Source organism: Atta colombica, unplaced genomic scaffold, assembly GCF_001594045.1.
Source record: "Atta colombica isolate Treedump-2 unplaced genomic scaffold, Acol1.0 scaffold1, whole genome shotgun sequence".
NCBI lineage: Eukaryota > Metazoa > Arthropoda > Insecta > Hymenoptera > Formicidae > Atta > Atta colombica.
In genome coordinates this window covers 2,377,658-2,399,480 of record NW_017259183.1, presented here as the reverse complement: position 1 = coordinate 2,399,480, position 21,823 = coordinate 2,377,658, and the positions used below count along the sequence as shown (strand labels likewise).

Sequence of the window (21,823 nt, the reverse complement as noted above, 5' to 3'; positions counted from 1 at the left end):
ATATAAATCATTAACAAATAACACAGAAAGTTCAAAAAGAGTTCAATTGTCATCAATTTAGAATTCATTTTCAGATACAAAAAGAATTCTTTTTGTGATGTCTGGGTATATATTCTCTCACTCTAACTTATACTGCTTCATTCTATATAATCTTAATTAAAATTATAGAGTGAAATGGTATAAGCGAGAGTGAGAGATAGCATATATACAGAAATTACATATATTTTTCTCTCTCTCTCTCTCTCTCTCATGAGATTTTGATCACTTGTGGCCAGACTTCGTTATAGAGTCTCTCACACAGGACGTATGAAAACGGCAAACACGTCCGAATGATGCATCTTCCCGTTGCTACATTTACACGTCTGTTGGACATCAGCTAGATTTTGCGAGTTCTTCTACGTCAGGAAGAATTTAGCTGTTCCAAAAGTGCCCCCTCGAGATTTTATACTGGGTGATCCAGAATTCACGAATTCGAAGTACAGAGCATAAAGTATTATGCTAAAACAAACATTTGCAAAAGGAAAAAATTGTTTCTTTTAGCATAAGGTATCATGTCCTGTACTTCGTGAATTCGTGAATTTCGGCTCACCCTGTATAAAAGATGCACGAATAAAAAATCGACGAATGTTAAAAAAAAATATATCGACGTAAGCTTTACGATGATGTTTACGACGATCCGTGTTTATTCAAAAAAAAGGAAAACGCACATCCGCGAACGGATTTCCATTATGCATAATCACGTGGCGCGTAGGAAAATATAATTAATGATGGCGAAGCGGATCTAACGCACGACTCGAAATCGCTATAATTAACCGCGAGCGATTTCACGCTAATTGCAAACAATGGAACGCGATTAATGACGCTCGGATCGTTATCGGTTTACTCCCGCATGCCTGTATATATTTCTCTGTCACTCGCGAAACTTCGAGCTGTCACTCGTTGTTGTTCTGCATGAAAAATTTCACGGCGCGGTATTTGAACAGAGCTGAAATTAATGAGAGACATCTCCAACACTTTATACATCATTAAAGATATCGCGGAAAATATATCTGGACGATAAATAAACGTTGGTGGAACCGAGTAAAATATTGGAGAAAATTATATGAAATAGCACGCGACGCGACGCGACGCGAGGCGACGAGACGCGACGATTGCGAAAGCGTATCGCTTTAGCGTTTTATACGTATAAATTATATTCAAAGTGATTATTAAGCAGAGGCGATTGATCAATGAGAAAAGGAGCAGTAGGATAAAAAGATGCATAAGGGTTATCTGCGAAACTCGTCCGAAACAGGTTGATAATTATTGAAGTATCGATTAAATGCTCCGTTCACCTTGATTGATCAGCATTTATATCGTGGATACATCTACCTTGTCGGTTCCCTACAATTTTAAACCGGGTGCCCCATCCTCCGAGAATCCATCGCGGGCTTTTAAGCTGTAATGCGCCTGTTTTCGTTCCTGCTAATAGCGCCGTTAAGAGACCGAAATGTTAATTATATTACTCATAATCGCCAACGCAAGATTATCTGATGATCTTTTCTTCCAATTTTCATTGTACACACGGTTGAGGAATTATCGTGCATACGATTTACGATTAGTTCTACAATCGTTATTGTAGAGCCGATCGTTCAAGATTTCTAATTATAAATTCATAAATACGATGAGAGGAGGACGAGATATCGTATAATCGCCGAACGATCTTGTCGATGGAAATCGACAATGGGCGAAAGAAACACGACGAGAAGTTTCTGTTTCGTCCGTCGACGCGTTGCGTTGTCGCGCGTGTTGTCCGCTCGAATTCGCGCTCGCGCCTCACGACGATGGTAAACGTCGACAGAGATACGACGACGACGCGCGGTTGCGAGTTCACCGAGCCCTTAAAGAATCGCGGCCGCACGTATTTTTTTGTCGACCACCGCGATTTAACTGGATGTCGTTACTACGTTGTCGGGCATTGTTGTCGGTCCCCGGGCCCCGTTCATCGGGGTTTACCCTCCGCTCTTCCACAGCCCAGACCCAGACCCAGCCGCGTGGAGCGCGGAGTCGGCCTCTCCTCTCCTCTCCACTCCTCTCCTCTCCTCTCCTCTCCTCCCGCCTCTTCTCTCACGCCGCGCGTCTCATCCCGATTCCCGCGTTCGCTCACCCGCCGCGATCTCCGATCCTATATTTATTGTATCGAAGAGACCAGAGCCGCCGCATTCCTCGCGCATGCGCCGCCCGTAATGAGCGGTCTCCAGTCTCCTGTCTGTCTTTCCGTCCGTCTGTCCAGAGGACCGGTCGCCCGATCGCCTTCCATACCCCTTACTCGTCCCTTCTCCAGAGATATCTCCCTTCATGCCCCTCAGCCCTTTTCCTTCTTCTCCGCTCGTCACCGCTGCGCCGCTTCTGCCCGCTATTCTTCGCTCCCTCGCTCTCTCGCTACTTTCATCTCGTCACTGTCGACCGGGACATTCGTCCATATACGCGAATCAAATTGCACCTTCCTCGCGAAATTCATTTTTTCTTAATTCGCCCGATCGAGATAGCCGTTAAAGAGAATATGAAAGAAAGACGGTATTGTTACGCTTGTCCGGATAGTTGTAATAGCGTAGCGCACTATTAAACCAAAGCACAAAAAAGTAAAACCACATTTTGCATCGCCTTAAGCGGTAACTCGATCAGCCAGAAAATGTTGACGCGTTTAGTCCTCTCGCAGTTATACGGACAAGTCCTATCTTACGCAAAAACGTTTCTTACTGAATCCTCGCTCGATTTCCCGTTTGGAGAGATCAGTATCTACGATTACGAAAAATTTTCTTTATTTCATTTCAGCGCCTTGAATAAACCTTGAAAATAATTTCCCGTTTGCGAGAGAGAAACAACGAGAGAAAGATTAAGGCGTTGAAACGTTGAAACAAGGTGTATACGGGTGAAGACTAACGTTCGCAGAATCTGCCGCGAAACGACGACGACGATGACGACGACGACGACGACGACGACGACAACGACGACGATGACGATGAGAAAGAAGCTCAGGGAAGAAGGATGAAGTAACGAACGAGACAAACGCGCTCCAAGTAGACGAGGCTGATGTTTTATGCCAAATTAAACGATACTATCCCGTACGTCACCTCGTAGAGACCAGTCTTCGTTCCACTGCCATTTTCGGAAAACCGCATTTTACACCGGCTTAGCTGACAAAAAGCGTGTATAATTGCGCACAATGCGGCGGACAGCCCAACAAAAATCCAAGCGTCGTTTAATAGCACGCGGTGCGCGCGCGAACTTTGGAATCACGACGCGACAGTGACCGAAAAACAAGCGAGATGCGCGAGATGGTCCGTGATTCTAATGCCGCGGCTAAAACCAACGTGTGAAAAACAACGACGGATTTACTACTGGCGATCGGGTGGACTGCGATCGAGTACCTTAGACGTATACATCGCACGACGGAATGCTTTGAGCGGATCCGATACCTATTAAGATCGTAGAAAACGGATCTGCCTCGAAATTGCCTAGTCAGGATCATCCTTCCTGTCGATTCGCCACGCATTTTTAGCGCCACCGATACAAAACGCTCCGAGTTAGTCGCGCTGCATACCTAGCTACGCGTCCGATACATCAAATTACATCACTAGTGCACCGGTTAATCCGTATACGGGACGGTAGAAGATAAGCTCTCTGGTGTCAAAAATCATTGATGAAACTGTAGAAGGAGAACTGTAGTAGTCGTCGAAACCTATCGTGATAACAGCCAGAGAAAAGGTTGCGTTCGATTTAAAGAAATTTTCTTTGCTACGGTTAAAGAAAACATTTCTTTGATCTAAACATTATTTGATTTTTTTATTTGATTTAAAAAAATAATGTTTAAATCAAAGAAATGAAAGAAATTTGTTCTTTAGCCGTATAGCAAAGAAAATTTCTTTAAATCGAAGCAACCTTTTCTCTGAATGAATAGTTGCTTTCCATTTTCACACTCAGAGAAAGGTTTCTTCGATTCAAAGAAATGTTTCTTTGCCATATGTGTATGGTTAAAGAAAAAAAATTTCTTTCGTTTCTTTCATTTAAACATTATTTTTTTTTAATTAAATTTATTAAAGGCAAATTTATTTGAGAAATTCAAGAAATTATGTTCAAAGACATTTTTTTCTTTGACCGCATAACAAGAAAAAAATTCTTTGAATCGAAGAAACCTTTCTCTGGTTACACACAAATGATATATTGAGTCTAAACTTATGTATATTCAAATAATAACGTCACTACTTGCTTACTTTGGTGACAAAGTTATTGCATAACAACAAGTTTATAATCTATCTCACTTTTAATTTTTGAAACTCAGTTAACTCTCACTTGTCATTAAAGGAATCTGCATATCAACTGACAATGAGTTATAAACGAGAATTACCTGAATTTGATGCTTAAATGGCAAGCAATTAATGTCACGACAAATGGGACACATGGAGAAAATGCATTAGATCTATCCGTAGTCTCAAACGAATCCGTAGAACTAAGCTACAGGGAAGGAATAGAGAAAAGGTGTGCGAAGAGCAGAGAACGTGAACGACCGTCGGTACGCACGCGTGTACTTTGTGGTCACCCGTGGGGCTCTCCCCATTCAACCGGTGGCTCGACTCGCCCACTCGTTCGTTCATTCATACGCGAGGAACGCGATTTGAATCGATAAGCAAAACTCGGAAGCGTGTCTTCCTGCTACCTCCTCCGGTTAAATCCGCTCTTGACCTCCGGAGCGGCGAAAATCACCTTCGTTCGTCTCATTGCGTCGCCATTCGTGTAAACGCTTCAATGTTAGATATCAAAGGAATAGTAATTCAATCCTTTGACTTAAATAACATTTGATTATTTTTAACTTGATACATTTCTGTAGTTAGTTCCAAGGTAAACAACATCCATATTAACGTACGCTTTTGGTAAATAAATTTTAATCCAAATTTAATACATTTTCTTGATTTTAATTATTTAATTTCATTATTTTAGTTAAATTAAATTAAAAATTAACTTCAATTGAGTCAATTCGACATTATGAATTTAACAGCTAGTACAATTTTAGCACAATATAATAACAATGTTAATAAATAACAATAAACAACATGTGAATACAACTAAAAGTAATGACAAGGCCTTCTTAGACTCAGTTGGAGCTTAAATAATACTTCGATATGTAACTTTATGTATCTAGTTCTATCTAGTTCTATAAACTGCGTATAAATACTAATAAAAGTAATTAATATTGATTAATAAAGGACTAATGATGATATCATCTGTGCTCGCTTAGCATACTTTTGCCATGTCATTGCAGCTTTGAAGCAAGATGCGACATAAGAAGCACTTTATCGCGTGAAATTCAAATTTTTTACAACTGACTATTTAAATTCTTTTTTATTCATGCAAAATGGAGACAGCATCGATCCATCGTAAGGGTATAATCCCATTAGGCTTTAATCGATGATCCCTTCCACGCTTAGGGTCGGCTAAGGGATAAGGTTGCGGCGTGAAAATAGATACACAAGCTACCGCGGAGATACGGCGTTTTATTGACGTCGCAGGGTTCCAGATCTCACGGTCAAATGAAGACAGAGCACTGATGCGTTCCGCTCCAGGCTGACAATGTTAAAATCTCGGTTGTCAGAGATTTTAACATTGTCACGCTGGAGCGGAGATTTGAGTCTTATTCTCATACAAATATATTTATTCTACAGCTTTCCACTTTATGTAATAAATAAAAGTACAGGCTACAATGAGAGTCAGCGCAGATAAGCGGCACAAATTATTATGAAATAATTTAATTATTGTATATTATAGTTGATATAAAAAAGACATCATTTCAACTACATAATATTAAATTATTTAAACAATTTGCGCCGATTATCTGTGCTGACTCTCATTAGCCTACTTTTATTTATTTGTATTTGTATTATTTAGAATGTGAGAGTCCACTTGTAATTATTAGTTTCCAATAAAAATTCAGATTCTCTTCAGTGTTTGCCGATAAGTGTTTTTAATGAATTTGATACGACTAACTGATAACGTATAATCTATTTGAAGTGATGTCTGCTCACTTTCTTTATCAACTGCACTATTTTTCGTCATCGTGCAAATAATATCATTTCTCCGATAAGGTAGAAAGGTTTGTTATAATATCCTCTCGCCTTCCTGCACAGCGCGTTGCATTACATTGGCAAGAAAAGGCACGCGCAGCAAAGATCACCGGCTGGTGGGGATGACGTTTTGGGGATGATGGGGGTGGAACCCTCGAAGAGCACGAGGGCTACACGCGCCGATGACACTTACGCACACAAGTTCTCAAGACCGTTCGTCGCGCGGATGTTCCTTTGCCATACTTTCGATACGATCGTTTTCATACCAAAGTTGTTTTGCAAACAATTGCGTACACGAGTACAGAAATACTTGTTCTTACTCGTATTTCTAATCGCGATCGCGCCGAACGTTGAAAAATTTGTAATACTTATCGTAATTTGTGACCGACAACGTGTTGTGTTATGCATGCAGAACGTTTTACTGCGTTGCGTTCGGAAGAGGCTCGCTCAATTACCGATTTATAGATACTTAAAAAAATACGTATACAGAGAAAAAAAAATGTAACAACTGTGATCTTAAAAACTGTGCAATAATCGCGGAAAAAGTAGAGATGATTCATAGCAGCGCGAAAGATACAAGTTCAGTTTTTCCGTGATATAAAAATTATTTATTCTGTTCCTTCTATATAGACGTCAGTCGAGAAGAGAAAAAAAGAAATCTGCTAATGAATACACGAAATGTGGCAATCGGCAAACCATATATACACGACTACGTATAACCATCCTGCGTTTATGCAGCTACGAATGAACAGTAACGAATTTCACTCGTGGTTTCATTCTAGGAAACCGTCCATGGACGACGTCGGAAATCCTACCTCCGTCAACGCACGGTGAGTACTCTCTCAGTCCCGATTCGCGTTCTACGAAATCGCGCGAATTTATTAAGCACCTTTTTCTTATCTTGGGTAGTGTCCTAAGAACGGAGAACACACAGGTCTGATTTCGTACACGTGCAGAATTGTAATTTTAACATATCTACTTATCGATATTACTCATCGATATCTACCGTAATAATATATTTTACATAGTGAAGATTTCTTAAATACATTTCTGTTGGGCTGAAATTTACATAGCGATTTTTAAAAGCGCCACGCGCGTCTCATAAAAGATAAATTATCAAGGTGACAAAGATCTTCGCGTCGAGCACGTAACGTTCTTTCGGCACTACGGATGATTGCATTTTAACGATGTTACAAGCGCTCGTAACGTTCGTTAATATCGACATCTTCCTCCCTATCGAATGTCCGAAGTGGCGGAGCGATTTCCGTAGGTAAAACCTTCATGGGTAAATCTTATCGACTACGATCTACCCTTCGTCCTCCATCGAGAGCAGCCTATCTGCCGCCGTAACAATTGAACCCGTAATAGAATCACATTTATTCTTATTACCCGACGAGGTCAACCGACCAGCAAAACTTCGAAACCTTCTCCTTACTCCCATTCGACTTCGGATCGGCTTTCCTAAGCCATTCCACGACCTACGTTATTTTTCCCCCGAGCTCTCCGTCGTTTTCTCGCCATCCCACGCCGTGTTTTCCATGGTCCACTTTTGTTTATCCCTGCGGTTTTCGTTGCGATCCTAAAGCGAAACAATCGACTCCGTCATCCCAAATGAAAAGAGCGGAGCATTCCTTATACATATATCGCGAAATAAATACAAATGCCATTAACTCGAAATGGAACAGAAAAATTGCGCGATGTGTATCGTCGCGATAAGCGATGGCAAGATGTAATCAACGCCGCGATGTTTCGTTAGCCAACGATCCGACGTATTTAATATGTATAACCGTGACTCTCTCTCACACACACACACACACACACCATCCACCTACGTCGCGCGAAGAATCTGCCACTTTGTATCTTGCTCCCCATCTTGTGATGTACCTTGGAAGTTAAACTGCAAGGCCATCAAAGACTTTAACCGGGTTATGGAGATGCCGCTTTCGAGATAAATCGCGGAGTTTTTGCATAAAAATTCTTCCAACTGAACTTTGCGAGCTCTCTCTCTCTCTCTCTCTCTCTCTCTCTCTCTCTCTCTCTCTGTCTCTCTCTCGTTTTTTAATATTATTTTTATCAGGTAAATTAAAAATGTTAACCTAATATTTATACATCGATTTGTGAATTACGAAACTACATACAGAGTTAGTACATAATATGTGAAATATTAAAAAAGCAAGACAGCGAATCATCGCAGAGGCAATGTACGCGATGATAAAGGATGGTGGGCGTTACGAGGTGCATCGTCACTGGTATAACCGACGCCTGAGGCGACAGCCTTACGACGAGATGCGTTCTCTCGAGCCACCGTGCCGCGCTGCATCCGACGAGTACGCAGATAGAGAAATTTCGCGAGAACGGAGAAGGTAATCTCCGCACAGTACAGTATAGTATTTCTTCGTCGTGATCCGTTTGTGCGATTGTTTTTCTCTTAACACATTCCGTGCCGGGTTAATTTTAAGTGACTTGGCTATCACGCTGCGTGAGTCATCGGTAATCCATAGTATTTTTGTTTATGTTTGTTATATTTTGTTGATTAATATAATTTAATAATTATAAAAAATTATGAAAATTATTATTACAAAGAAGAAGGTCTAATGTATCAATACTGCGTATCATCAAATAAATATCATAATTATGTATCCATTGTACGACATTAAAAATTATTTTATAATTACACTGAATAAAAATGTATTGAATTTAAATAAATAATTGTTTAAATAAACATTAAGTAAACATTTCCTTATAGCAAATAAATATTTATCGATTAAAAAATAATACTTAAATTAAATTAAATTAAATTAATAGTTTTTATATCAAATAAATACATGTTTATATTAAAAGATTTAATAAGAAAATTTAAATAAGAGTCAGAATATGAAACGTATTTCTTAAGATATCATAACGAATATATTATTTCTTAGAAATTAAAAATGTTTATAATAAAAAAGTTAAAAAAATTACTAATAATATCCTTACGTGCGATTACAGAATTAAAAAAAACGCATACGCTAAAAATACATGTTTCGGCTGCAGAGTAAAGCCTTTTTCAATTATGCAATTTTCTATTATAATCGTCCTTTCAACTTTCTTCTTATTATTTATATTGAGAGTTCTATATTTTTTGTTAATTGAAATATTTAGTTATTACGATTGAAGCAAATAAATTTATTAAAATTTAGTACATTTGTTCAGTGTATATTTTTTCGAATGGCTTGAACGGAAAATCGAGCGTGGATGATCCACGCACAAGGTACGGAAGGTGTTAAATCTCTCGCGGACGAAAATCTGGCAGATCGGCAATCGCGATTTCGTCTTTCGGGGAAGACTTCGATGAGCGGTCGAGCCTGTCGCGAGCGCACGAGCGTTAGCAACGAAGAGACTCCTTCTGTACCACCATTAATATTAATGCATTCCGCCGTATTCTCGGCCGTATTGTACTCGCGTCGACGACGACGCGGCCGCCGCGTCCAACAATATCGCCCTCGCGTTCCTGTAAATGACACTGCACACAACGTCCGTGTCTCTCTTTACCACAGCGACGCGACCAGAGCCGACCGGAGCCGACCGGAGCGCGGCCGGAACGGAGCGGAGTTTTGTCTGCCGGAGCTGAATATTCACGCCGGCCAATAAATAAAACTCAAAGGAGGAAAGCGAAACAACGGGCCGCATTTTTCCTCGCTCGCTTTTCTTACTTCGTTGCTCCGTTGACTTCTCCCTCCCGAGAGGACCTCCGGAGAGAGACCGGCATTGTCGCATGGTTTCCTCCCGTCTTACGAAACGCGCCAGACAATGCGCGTTTCTACGCTTTTGCCTTCGCTTCATAGCCGATGCAACGTTACCGGAATCTACCGCTCCTCTTTCGCTCTTCGTCGCCGTCACCGAGAAGGCACTATTAACTCGATCTCGATGAGAGAAAGTTGTATCGCGCAATTTATATTTTCTATACGCATGCTTTAATTTCACTTGCGTTAAAGCACAAATGTCTTTCAAGCAATGCGCGCGCTTTCATGCTCATTGTATCAATTGATACTGAATTCGAAATGCGAAATTTGAGTCATATGAATTTCTTGCGTGGAAAATGCGGATTCGTTAGATTATTTATTTGAAAAATAACCTGTGGTACTTATTACGAAAGTGCTGTGTAGGAAGCAAATTTAGAGATCGGGTGCACTCAAGAATCATAAGTATAATCACAGAGTGCCTGCTTCTCGCAAAATTTTCTCCTTATCGGTTGATACAAAGACAAGATAAGATTTTTTGGATACGATGTCTATAATGGTAAATTATTATGTCATTAGAAAATTGCTGAAGACCTATTAATATGCTCTGCGATTTAACGATCAAAATCTTTTCCCTTTCCCTCAGATGCTGCCATTTGATGACACAAATCGATGCGATCGATCGTTCTACTTTTATTAATCACTGGAATGTCAAGAAAAATAGAATGTTTATTTGTATTCAGTAATGCCCGTTTCTACCAATATATATAGGTTTAACTTAAATCTCGGTCCAACTTGCTCTCTTCACCTTTTTTCAATTTTTAGAACTAGAAGAAGACAAAAAATTAGTTGAACATACTGAAAGGATTTTGTTAATTTAGCAAGCTACCAGTACCTTTAACCGGTGATCGGTAAATATGTGACAAATTTGGTTGTTGTATTTGCTGTTAGTCTGCTATACCAACTAATTATTAGTAACAGAAGCAAACTATATATATAGAATCTAACCTATCTTTTGGCTCGTTACTTAGACTTTAGGCTCGTTTACATAGAATTCGTAGATGAACGTGGACTCTTAAGTTGTAGGAAATCGACCAATCAAATATAGGAAGAATACTTGATTAAAATTGGTTAATTTCTTACGATTTGGAATCCTGCAATCGTTTACTTTATATATATATATGAGTATTTGTTAGCAATACTATGGATTATTTGTTACATTGACGAATTAAATGCAATCGTAACAAATCGATCAGTTTTTTAACAAATATTACATTTGCTTTCTCTTGATTTGTTCCTATAACAAAATCATTTCTCTCAATGCAGAGATTAAAATTAGACTACATTGATAGGAACAAGCAAATAAATGGAAAATAGTCATAGTTTAAAAGGGAAACGAAAAGAAAAGTGCAGTCTCTTTATCTCGTTTCTTCCGGTTTGGCAGATGACGAGAGGCACGATCGACCGGCATCAGAACGGAAACAGGTTGGTCGAGTTTTAAGCAGTCCAAAGACGTATCGCAAATTAGAAGAACGTGCGTCCGGCGAGTACACGTGGCGCCTGTGCCGCGACGTCGAATTTCTGCACGCGGCCCGCGTGTAGAATTCCTAATAAGTCAGAGAGTCAGAGAGTCAGAGCGCGGCTAGACAGAACAGAAGTCTCGCGCGCACCCGCGTATTCGCATGCGGCCTGCTCGCGGTAGAGACGTAGCGACGTCACGGATACGTGGGATTCCTCTCGAGCAGCTGGATCACGTGCACCGGCGGAACGTGAGGCTAACTTAAATGCGAATCAGGAACTGCAACGCGCGCCACGCCACGCCACGCCACGCCACGCCACGCCGAGCCGCATCCCCGCGCCGTTGCGGATTTTGAATGCCGCTCGTTCCGATCTCCATCGTTTTTCACGCTTTCGCCCTCGTCACCTATCGCTGTCCGATCTAGGAATCGAAAACTTATGCCATCGAAACCGATCGACATTTCATTTCATCGAATATCGTCGAGAAGAAAAGGATCTCGCGCCGTCAGACATTTTACGTGTATATATATATATATATATATATACGAGACTCAAATTATTCCATTTTTCTCGACATTCAGTAAGTAACTAAGATAGAACGACACTCGTATTGACTTGTGTTATCAAATAGAAACCGTTTATACCGTTATTTTGATTATCCGCGACATCGAAGTCACTTTTTCTTAAAAACGAAATACCGCACGGAATCTAAATGCGACGAAAAGTTTCTCGACATAAAACCAAGGGAGTAACAATAGGTATTTTCATTAGTCGAGTGGTTCGGTCCAACGGTAGATATTTGATTCGCTTTTTATCGCACGACTTCGCATTCCGGTCCGTGTAGTCGCTTCGTCGAACAGGATCGGAAAAACGTCCGCAACGCTGACTTCTCGATCGTAATGTCGGAAGAAACTCCGCTTAGAAGTAAACAGCATTGTGAATACACTCCGAATGGCGCTTTATTTATTCCGGAATTTCATTTCGCGCGCAAGAAAGCCCCGCTGTTGCTCTCCTATCAAAATAATATCTTGCGTCGGGTATTTTCTTCGAGAGAAGTAAAAGGTGTCCGAGTTTGCCTCCCTAACTCTCGTACGGCGGTTTTTAAATTCGCCTGTAAACTGAGGCCGATGTCTTATCTAATCTCAATATAATTGCGAGAGCGCGCGTCATATAAAATAGCTTATTATACTATAGAAAAGTTGATTCGGGGACTATAATACAGGGTTTGGAAATTAGCCTCGCCCGTCTGCCTATCTACAATGGTGATGATTATGTCTACTTATAGGTATAACTACCTACGTGCGCCAAACTACCCGTCTACCGTCTGAAATAATCTTCGCGGTCCTGCCTTCGCCCCCTTCTCGTCCGATGAGCTTGTCGAAACTAGTTTATGAAACGAGTTCGGAACCAATGACCTCTCCTCCGCGTAGTTCTACGATACCACGATGTAGTGACGAAGCTTGTTTATGTGTTACAGATTTGAGGAGAGACACTACGCTTTCGAAAGGTACGCTCAACTTCACTCAAAATGCATGCCGCTTTTTTTCCACTATACGTTCATGGTATTTTTCTTTTATTCCTGCGTGAAAGTCTGCCAGTTTCGTTTAGATTTGTGCCAAAAAAGGCATAGTGCACAACGATGAATGATTTAACGCTTATTATTAATACAGAAAAAAAAATAGTTTCTGATCACAGCTAATTGATTCTAATTAGCTGAAATTGCATTACTATAGCTATGAAATTTGCTAATACATACAAAGGATTTGCTGGTGTAGCTAATATAAGGCTAATGACAGCAAAATATTCATGTCTGTTACAGTCCATTTATTTAGCAACATAAAGTTAGTTGTCATAGTTATCGGATATGTCCGTGTAAAAGAAAATTGTCTCTACCACAGCAAATATGGTTTGCTGAAACTATATTGCTACCAACTTGTTCGCTGCACAGAAAATTATTTGTTGCAATGATCAATACCTCGATATAATAGCAAAATGTTTATTTGTTCCAATGATAATATTTAGATCTCATAGTGGTAATTAGACCTCAAGCCTACAACCTTAGGTATTCGTATAATACTACTGAATTTAGCTGCTATACCTAATTTTTAGTTGTGACAGCTAATCTTTTTTTTTCGTATAATAATGGCTGCATTCAGCAGAAAAACTAGCTTTGTAATTAACTGCAAAATTCTTTAATATGATTCATACATTTAGATCCAGTGAGGAACTAAAGGCAAGACCAATTAATATTAAAGAATTTTACAACAGTTGTAAAGCTACTTTTTCTGCTCAACACAATGATGCATTCTTCCACACACACACACACACACACACGCGCGTGTGTGTGTGTGTGTGTGTGCACGAAAGTCTCAAGACCGAACAGTCATTTAAAAGCGAACGTTACCGCAAAGTATGTAAGTGTTATCCAAATGCGAGACGTAGTCGCGATTCTCTCATAGTTATACATTATACATACGTGTTATTATCACGTACGCGCCCTATAATAATGACTTTTCGCATGGCGAGCAAACTATCGAATGAATGTCGTGTTCGGTGACGAAACGCGATTATGTAAAAACTATATATGAGTGGAGCGCGCGCCGAATTGCAAAGCAGCAGTTTTGGGGCTGTCGAATGCACTCGTTGTATTATAATGCACAGCCCAGCCGTGCTTTTGTTTTCCGTATGATTGCCGAGCGGCTTATTCTCGCTCCTTATGTGGATCGCGAGATGCTTTAAAAAACTCGAGGCATTTATCGCGCGTAGAAGGCGGGCCTCCGAGACGATCATTCGCGCCTTCGAGATCCCGAAGGGATTCGTCGCATCCGAATTTTGCTCATTTTTTTTTTCTTTCCTTTTGCACGTCGATACGTTTAGCTTTACATATTGCTCTTTTAATCATCGCCATTACAGTCGATCGCGTTTTATTGACACGACGGAGCTTCCTTATTACGACAGGAAATAGGAATGCAACTTATGGAGCGTCAAGAGGGTACAGGCGTATATAGAGTTCAATGCTCGTCGATTCAGCTCGGCACAATTCCACCCGAGCCCTACGACCGTCTTAAAAGGCGTTTTAAATCGGCGTGTCGTGAAAGAATCCCATAGAGATGCGGCATATAAAGGCATTCCATCAACCCTCCTACCCTTTTTTTTTTTCTTTTCTCATCAACGTTCAGCGTATCGATCTATCCCATTTCTCTCGTCCAGCTCATTGCGTATTTTCCGTAACGCGTATTATTCGTCTGTGAATAATTTATGTATTATTTTCCCGTCATCAGCGATCTCGACGATGCATAATTTATAATTTACGATTCGCGTTCCGATTCATTCGCGCAAGCGGTGCGACATACTCGCCTGACTTCTCAGAAATTTGCGATTCCATCAGACGTATCGTGCGAAACGTTAATAATAAAAACGAAAAAGCATATATTTGAGGATTGCCGCGACAAGTGTGTGGGCTCTCTCCTATTCATTTATTCCATAAATCTGACGATAAATAACCGACATATTGGGGCGTTCGCGTGGCTCCGGATCCCGCGGTTGCTTATCGTATCCCACAAATGCGCCGGAACGCATTTAAAATGTATTGAACTGTCATGGAGCAGTGGTTTTCCGGATTTTTACATTTTTCATCGGCGCCGGGGTGCAGGGCCCGCTTGGATTAGTGAGTTATTGTTGTTCTAAGTGCGTCGGTCAAAGGGAGTGAACCCCAAGTTCTGCCGCGGTAATCCTGATCATAACGGCTCGCACCCCACAAAAATCCCTCCTCGCTTTCTTCTCTCTCACCTCCCTTCGTCCCGAATTTCGCGCCAAATAGCCGCTATTTGCCGATGCATTTGTTGAATTTCGCAACCGAATTCACGATTTTCGCAATAAATAAATCAATCTGCAGCGTGAAAACGATCAATCGTTATTACTAGTGCGATCGAGATGTAACAATATAATTGGTTTATACATTCAGATCCAATGAGGAACTAGATCAACCATATTAAAGAATTTTACAACAGTTGCAAAGTTGCTTTCCCTGCTGAACGCAGCCAGCACCGAATTAGAAACACGAAAATATATAGGAATCAGATGTGTATCGGTGTGCTAAAAAATTATTCATGCAGTTAATATAATAAAATATAATATAAAAATAAATGGTTTACAATGACTGATAACATTTCGGCTCTAGTCCTTTTTGAGTCCTCTTCAGATCTTATAATAAATAAAAGGCATTAAAATAATTGAATTTCTTAACAGAGTTATGATGGTGAAAATTGATGTTCGTTTTGTAATATAAGTGATATTCATTTAAACTTTTAAACAATACTGATTCTTTGCGGCAGCTTTCAGTGAGAACATCTATGGAAGAATTGCCGAAACGATTGACAAAGGAAAAACACGATCGCTATTATAGGCATATAGGGACGTAGACCAATTTGATGTTAGAGACGAGGCAGTATATTGCAGTGAACTCGACAGATATCGGCCTCCGAGTTTGTACCTCATTTTCATAGATACATATTTGCACGGCATTTATAGCGACATTTTCGCACGCAGGAAAACTTTCTATATGCACATGTTTCCCTATTAATTTCAAAAGATTGAAAGCTAAATTTGTATAACGTGAATGTCTGATCCTTGCATTTAAATCGATCTTTTCGTATACACGGATATCCCTCAATCATCGTAGATAATATTTTCAATAAAATAATTTCAATCCTAATATACAGAAATACTGAAATCATACGCGATATAATAACATTGCATAAAGTTCATGGATTTCACATTTGAACTTACAACGATTGTTATTTGTTCTCATAGTTAAAATAATATCAATTTTTATGATGATTTCATCTATTTTTTTAATATAACAGTAAAATGTTATAAATTCGTAAATATTAGTTGATATTATCATTAAATATGAATGAATAAGCTATGAAAGATTAGAATAAAATTAACACATTATAAAAATTAATAGAATTTAATTATTAATATATAACTATAATCAAGTTAACATATAAATATAATTATCATTAGTACATAAATGCAATAATCATTAGCATGTTTTTACTAAATTATTTTATTACTAATTATACATACTATGTGATTATAATTTGCATTAATTTACATTAATTTTTGTATTAATTTGCACTTATCTATCTTAGCTTATTCATTTCAAGGCAATGGATTTATGAGGTATTAGATACAATTATCTATATTATTCACAAATCCTTTACTCCAATTCAAAATAATTTCAGACTCACCCTGATACGATGTACAGCAGCGGATCGTAGTGTCATCACTACGTCGTTATCTGTAAAATATAAAAGCGAAATTATAGCAGCGATCAAAACAATTAATATTTAACTCTACGGAAGTCGCGATGCTAAACTTTTACAAAAGTGTTTCTGAGAAATACACATATGAATTTGTAAACTGATTACTTTAACTTTCTGATTAGAAATGTATACTGATTAAAAGTGTACTGATTAAGTAAAAACAATTTGAGTTATGTATACAGCTTGTATGAAATATTCCCGAAATGACAACGGCAAAGTAGTTCATTTAGTTGGCATTTTACTTTTTTAAATACAATCCGCCTGCGACTTCTTGAGAGTTAAAAAAAATTATTACGCACTATAAACATATAAAATAATTATAACTTTCAAAAAAGATTTCTCTATCTTATCTTAAATACATTACAAATTTTTGTAAAATTACAATATTAAATTTTTATAAAATTTTATGAGTAGAAATTGTTTTGTCTGATTTTTACCTTTGAATAGTTCGAAAAAAAAAAACAGAATTGACTACATTAAACTCAAATAACGAATAATAAGACAGACTTACCTCTGGATTGCTCCGCCGTTGCCCGATGCTTCCCAAGCCTCATCTCAGTTTCCATTGCACACTCGCGAAAACGCAATCACGAATTGTGTACTATTCATCGCAAAAATTATAAAAATTGATATTCAGAACGGCACTCCCGATATTATTAATTATATGCTAATTCTACAATGAGTAGTCGGTAATCCTAAGTCTTATCAATGAAATTAAAAGGCTCCTCTACATAAGTCGTATAGATGGTCGTGGAGTCTTAAGTCGTAGGAAACCAACCAATCATAATCAAATCTAAGGAGAATACTCGATTAGAATTGGTCAGTTTACTACCTTAAAATTCCACGACCATCTATGATTTCTATGTAGAGGATCCTTTAATCAATAGCCAACTTCACCGATTAAAATTAAGTTTCCAATTACCGACTCACTGTAGAATCAGCAACACGCGACATTTCTACGAAATATACGAAATATCAGTAATACGGCTTACCTTTAACACGAATCATTCGATACAACTCGTGGGTCACAATGCGTTCTCAATTCGGAGATATTTAAGTCGATAAAAGATTCGGAGCCTGATGGAGCACGTTCGTACTCTAACAATAAATATCGTCACGAGAAATGATTATTTTGCGTAAATTGCAACGGAGCGGTAAGTTTTCACTTTTCAGCCATGACGTCTTTACGCGGAAAAACCGCACGAAGTGTGCTGCGAGAAATAATAACCTCCACCTCAAACGCTAGCAAAGCGACTAATTGTATGAGTTAATGAAATGGAGCGAATCGATAATCTCTCATCGTAGAGGATAAAGAATGATCGCGTGTCGTCTCCTAGAACTCGTCACTATCACAACAGAATAACGCAAAAGCACGCATAATTACTAGCCGATCGTTCGAATGTTGATAGACAAATGATAAGTGTGGTAACCTTGCGGCATCCGTCGCGCGAGAAAGCGTGACGTATAAACAACTTTGAAAATTAACGTACGCCGGATATTTTGGACAATTCCGACGAATAGATTATCGCATATTTCACGTTTCCGCTTCATGTTTTCTGCCTGTTCACGTTGCTCGCACTTTTTGTTGTATTCAGAATCTACGCTTTCTCTCTCTCTCTCTCTTCCAATTACACATTTATCTTGTTTTAAATGCAAAAATTTTCGGATATTTCATGTAGTCGTGAACAAACCTTTGTTCCGCGGATTATTGGCGTTGAAACTACGAAATCTTAATGCTCTCGTTCGATTGAGAAGCTATAGAGAAGCCTGATTGAGAATGTCGTTACTTGTACCAGGCGATTAATAATAATTTTATGATAATCGTGCGGCGCAAATAGCGACATCTTCATTAGGCTCCTCGAGCGAGATCATCCTCGGCTAATTTCAAGACGAACAAATTCATGAGGGAACGAGTTCGGTAATTGCTCATCACTGCTCATCAAATTATTCACGGCACAGGTATATCAGAATGTCTTGACGTACGTTTATTTCAAAGTTATTGTTTGTTTATACTACGTCACCTCGAACGTTTGGCGTATCTATTGTTAACATTTTGTGTACAGCTCGAGCGAATTACGGTAGCGATCGTTGTGCTATTAGGGAATTTTTGCAATACCGTTTATCCAGATACGATAAACATTATTTTCTTCTTAACAATTAATTAAGAAAAGAATAACGTGATTTTAGCGTATATCTGGATCCATATGATTGCAAAAACTCCTTATTATCTTTCTGAAAGTGACAGTGATAGTATATGGAGCACAATCATGCTTTACGATTATCTATAATTAAAAGTTACAATTAAAGATTTGTTTCAAATTAATTACTTGTACGATTAACTCCTCGCAAGCGTCTCGGGACGGAAATTATTTTTCAAAGCAAAGATTCTACATCGTTTATTCGTGTAAAGATATTAGGGAATTTTTGCAATACCGTTTATCCAGATATAGTGAACGTTTAGGTTGTTTTCTTCTTAATAATTATTTAAGAAAAGGATAATGACTTTAGCATATCTTCACGTTATTGCAAAAACTCCCTATGGCGACAATCGACGAAAAACTTAATCGCCTCGTTGCGATATTTATATAAAATAATCATTCTTCGCGAGACAAATTCTGTTTGTTCGCGTTGCTTGAAATCCCCTAAAATTTTTACATTTAAAACAAAGATAGATTTAAAGTGTTTAGAATGAAATTTTGTGCTTGTCTTGAAAAAGAGTGGCTCAATTTTCAATTTTTAAGAATAAGATTTCATTTTCTTCAGTGAGATTTATTCTAAAAAAAAATTTTAGAAATAGAGTATTTGAACGTTGAAAAGAGAGAATAAAGCGAAGATTTTGAATGCAAGAGAAGTGCAACAAACGCGATTAGGGAGTTAATTGTCTATATGTATCTTAAAATGAGATGAAAATTGAAAATGAAAATTAAACAAATTTACTAAAATATTTATAATTTCATTCATGTAACGCGCGAGTTGTTGGTCAAATAATTCATGTAACAGAAAACCATGATGTATAGATTATTATTACTGATGTCTATCTGTATTTCGCGGGAATGTGCGTTGCGTACAATTAATATCGGCGGAGATTAATAGCTGGGATACGTTTTCGCGAGTGTTGTGTTCTGTATCAGCAATGACGGAAGCTGATAATGAGAGGAGGCAGCCTGGCAGATGCCATCAGATAACGGCGCAGCAATATGAGGTGAGTAACGTATATTTAATTATTTTATTTGTTATCAGCTGACTTAATCATTCATATCTGTTCGATGCGCCAACAATTATTTTTTGAAAAATTAATTACTTTGAACGCTGCTTTAATTTCGATAAATATATGTATTTTGCAGATCAACGTAGTTCACAACTCCGCTGTTGCGCATCGTATCGGTGAGTGACAAACTATTTTATTTTTATTCGAGATAATAAATCTGTAAAAATTTAGTTAGACATACCTAAAATATTTATAGTTGTATATATTTATAAAATTATTAGTTTGAGAATAGGAATAGAAAAAAGTTTCATAAATCTATCGTCTGAAATGGACAGGCTAAATTTAATTAAGCTAATTCATTGATTTGTATTACATGAAAGGATATTATCTAAAATAAAAATGGATGTCTATCCAGAAAATACGAGGAAAATTTATCAATATATAAATTAGATGTGTCATTTTTTATTCTTCCTAATTTTTTTCCTCTATATATAAATTTCAAAAGGGGGGGGGGGGAGAGGGTTAAATACAATACAAAATAATATAAAGAGACAATATTCATTTTGTTCCTAATGTTTTCAATTTGACTGTAAAGAATCCGTGCATTATAAAATTTTATTGCACAATGCCAATAATCAAATTGAGATAATGCGCATTTTCTGAGTAGTTTGAAACTGGTTCTATTATATTGGAACAAACTCTTGATTTGAAATAATAAAAAATTCGAAATAATAAAAAATAAAAACAATTCTAGTTTGAATAAATTTAATTTAAAAACTTAAGAAATATAATTAACAAATTATATTTATATGCATGATACTGTAAAATACTTTCCATAAAAATTTGCTCATTAATATAATATATTAATATAATATTAGACATTGAAACGCTAGTCAGAAAAGAATTTCCCGTAATGTCAAAAGTAAAGGACAAAATTGAATTTTGAAGAAACAAATCTAAAGGACAGCTATCTAAAATAAAGGACTGTCTTTTATAATAAAGAATATATAATCATCGTAGCCACATTGAACATGTGTGTAATTATTGTATAATGAAAACTTAAATTTTATGTGCGATAATTATTCTCATTTATAATTTCAATTTAATAACTTGAAAGCTAGAGACGATTTTCGATCTTGATTAATTTATTATTAGCAAAATACTATAACTGCTATAAAATAAATACTCGTATAATATAATTGCGAAACATTCTGTGTAAAATCTTATCACGAAACTGTTTCCAATAACATAATCGGACGAGGAAAATTAAGGCTGCGGGAAACCGAGATAGATATCAAGCCGTTGCAAGATTTTTACTTCTGGATTAAACTCGTGACATTAATGGGTACGGCAGGACAATTCACCCCAATTAATCCCGACGTGCGAGGGAGGAAGCGGATCTTATACGGGATCAACTAAGACCGGGAGCATCCTAATCTGCATCGGCAGATTGCTCTGAGAATTGACACCGAGAATTTTGCCTCCACCCTTCGAAGCAGTAACATTTGACGTCTCATCTTGAATCAAACCCTCGGCCATCGTCTCCTTATAGCTTCTCCTGCGCCTTTTGCCACAAGACACAAACTCGATGCATATATTACGTTGTCTTAATTGGAAAGCATTCCCCGAGCAGCTCGCGTTACAACGATGTTTTATTTTCTTTAACAGATTTTATTTATATTTTATCATTACGTATGATTAATTATTTTTTCTAAATTTAATTTAGGGGGAATTTAATGGGATTTGTAATTTCGAAAGTTGTCGGCTCGTAATCATATCTGAAATAAATTTATTTAAGGAGATTAGAGAGCATAAAACGCATATATTAATATTTATGCTTTAAACGACATACATGTGAATGCTGTGTTCATAATATTCTGTTTTTATTGAATAACACAGTAGATTATTTATTTTATTTGATTAATTTTATTGTTATAAATAACAATTTTA

At 37.8% G+C, this 21,823-nt stretch overlaps 1 protein-coding gene across 1 annotated transcript in view; it reads left to right on the top strand.

Annotated features, from left to right (window-relative positions):
- LOC108689435 (protein trachealess) overlaps positions 1-21,823 on the top strand; it is a 94,493-nt gene that overhangs the window by 21,807 nt on the left and 50,863 nt on the right. The window contains exons 3-4 of the mRNA XM_018196229.1: positions 6,881-6,928; positions 12,813-12,842. Coding sequence (XP_018051718.1) covers positions 6,881-6,928; positions 12,813-12,842 — 78 coding nt within the window. The remainder of the gene's footprint in view (positions 1-6,880; positions 6,929-12,812; positions 12,843-21,823) is intronic.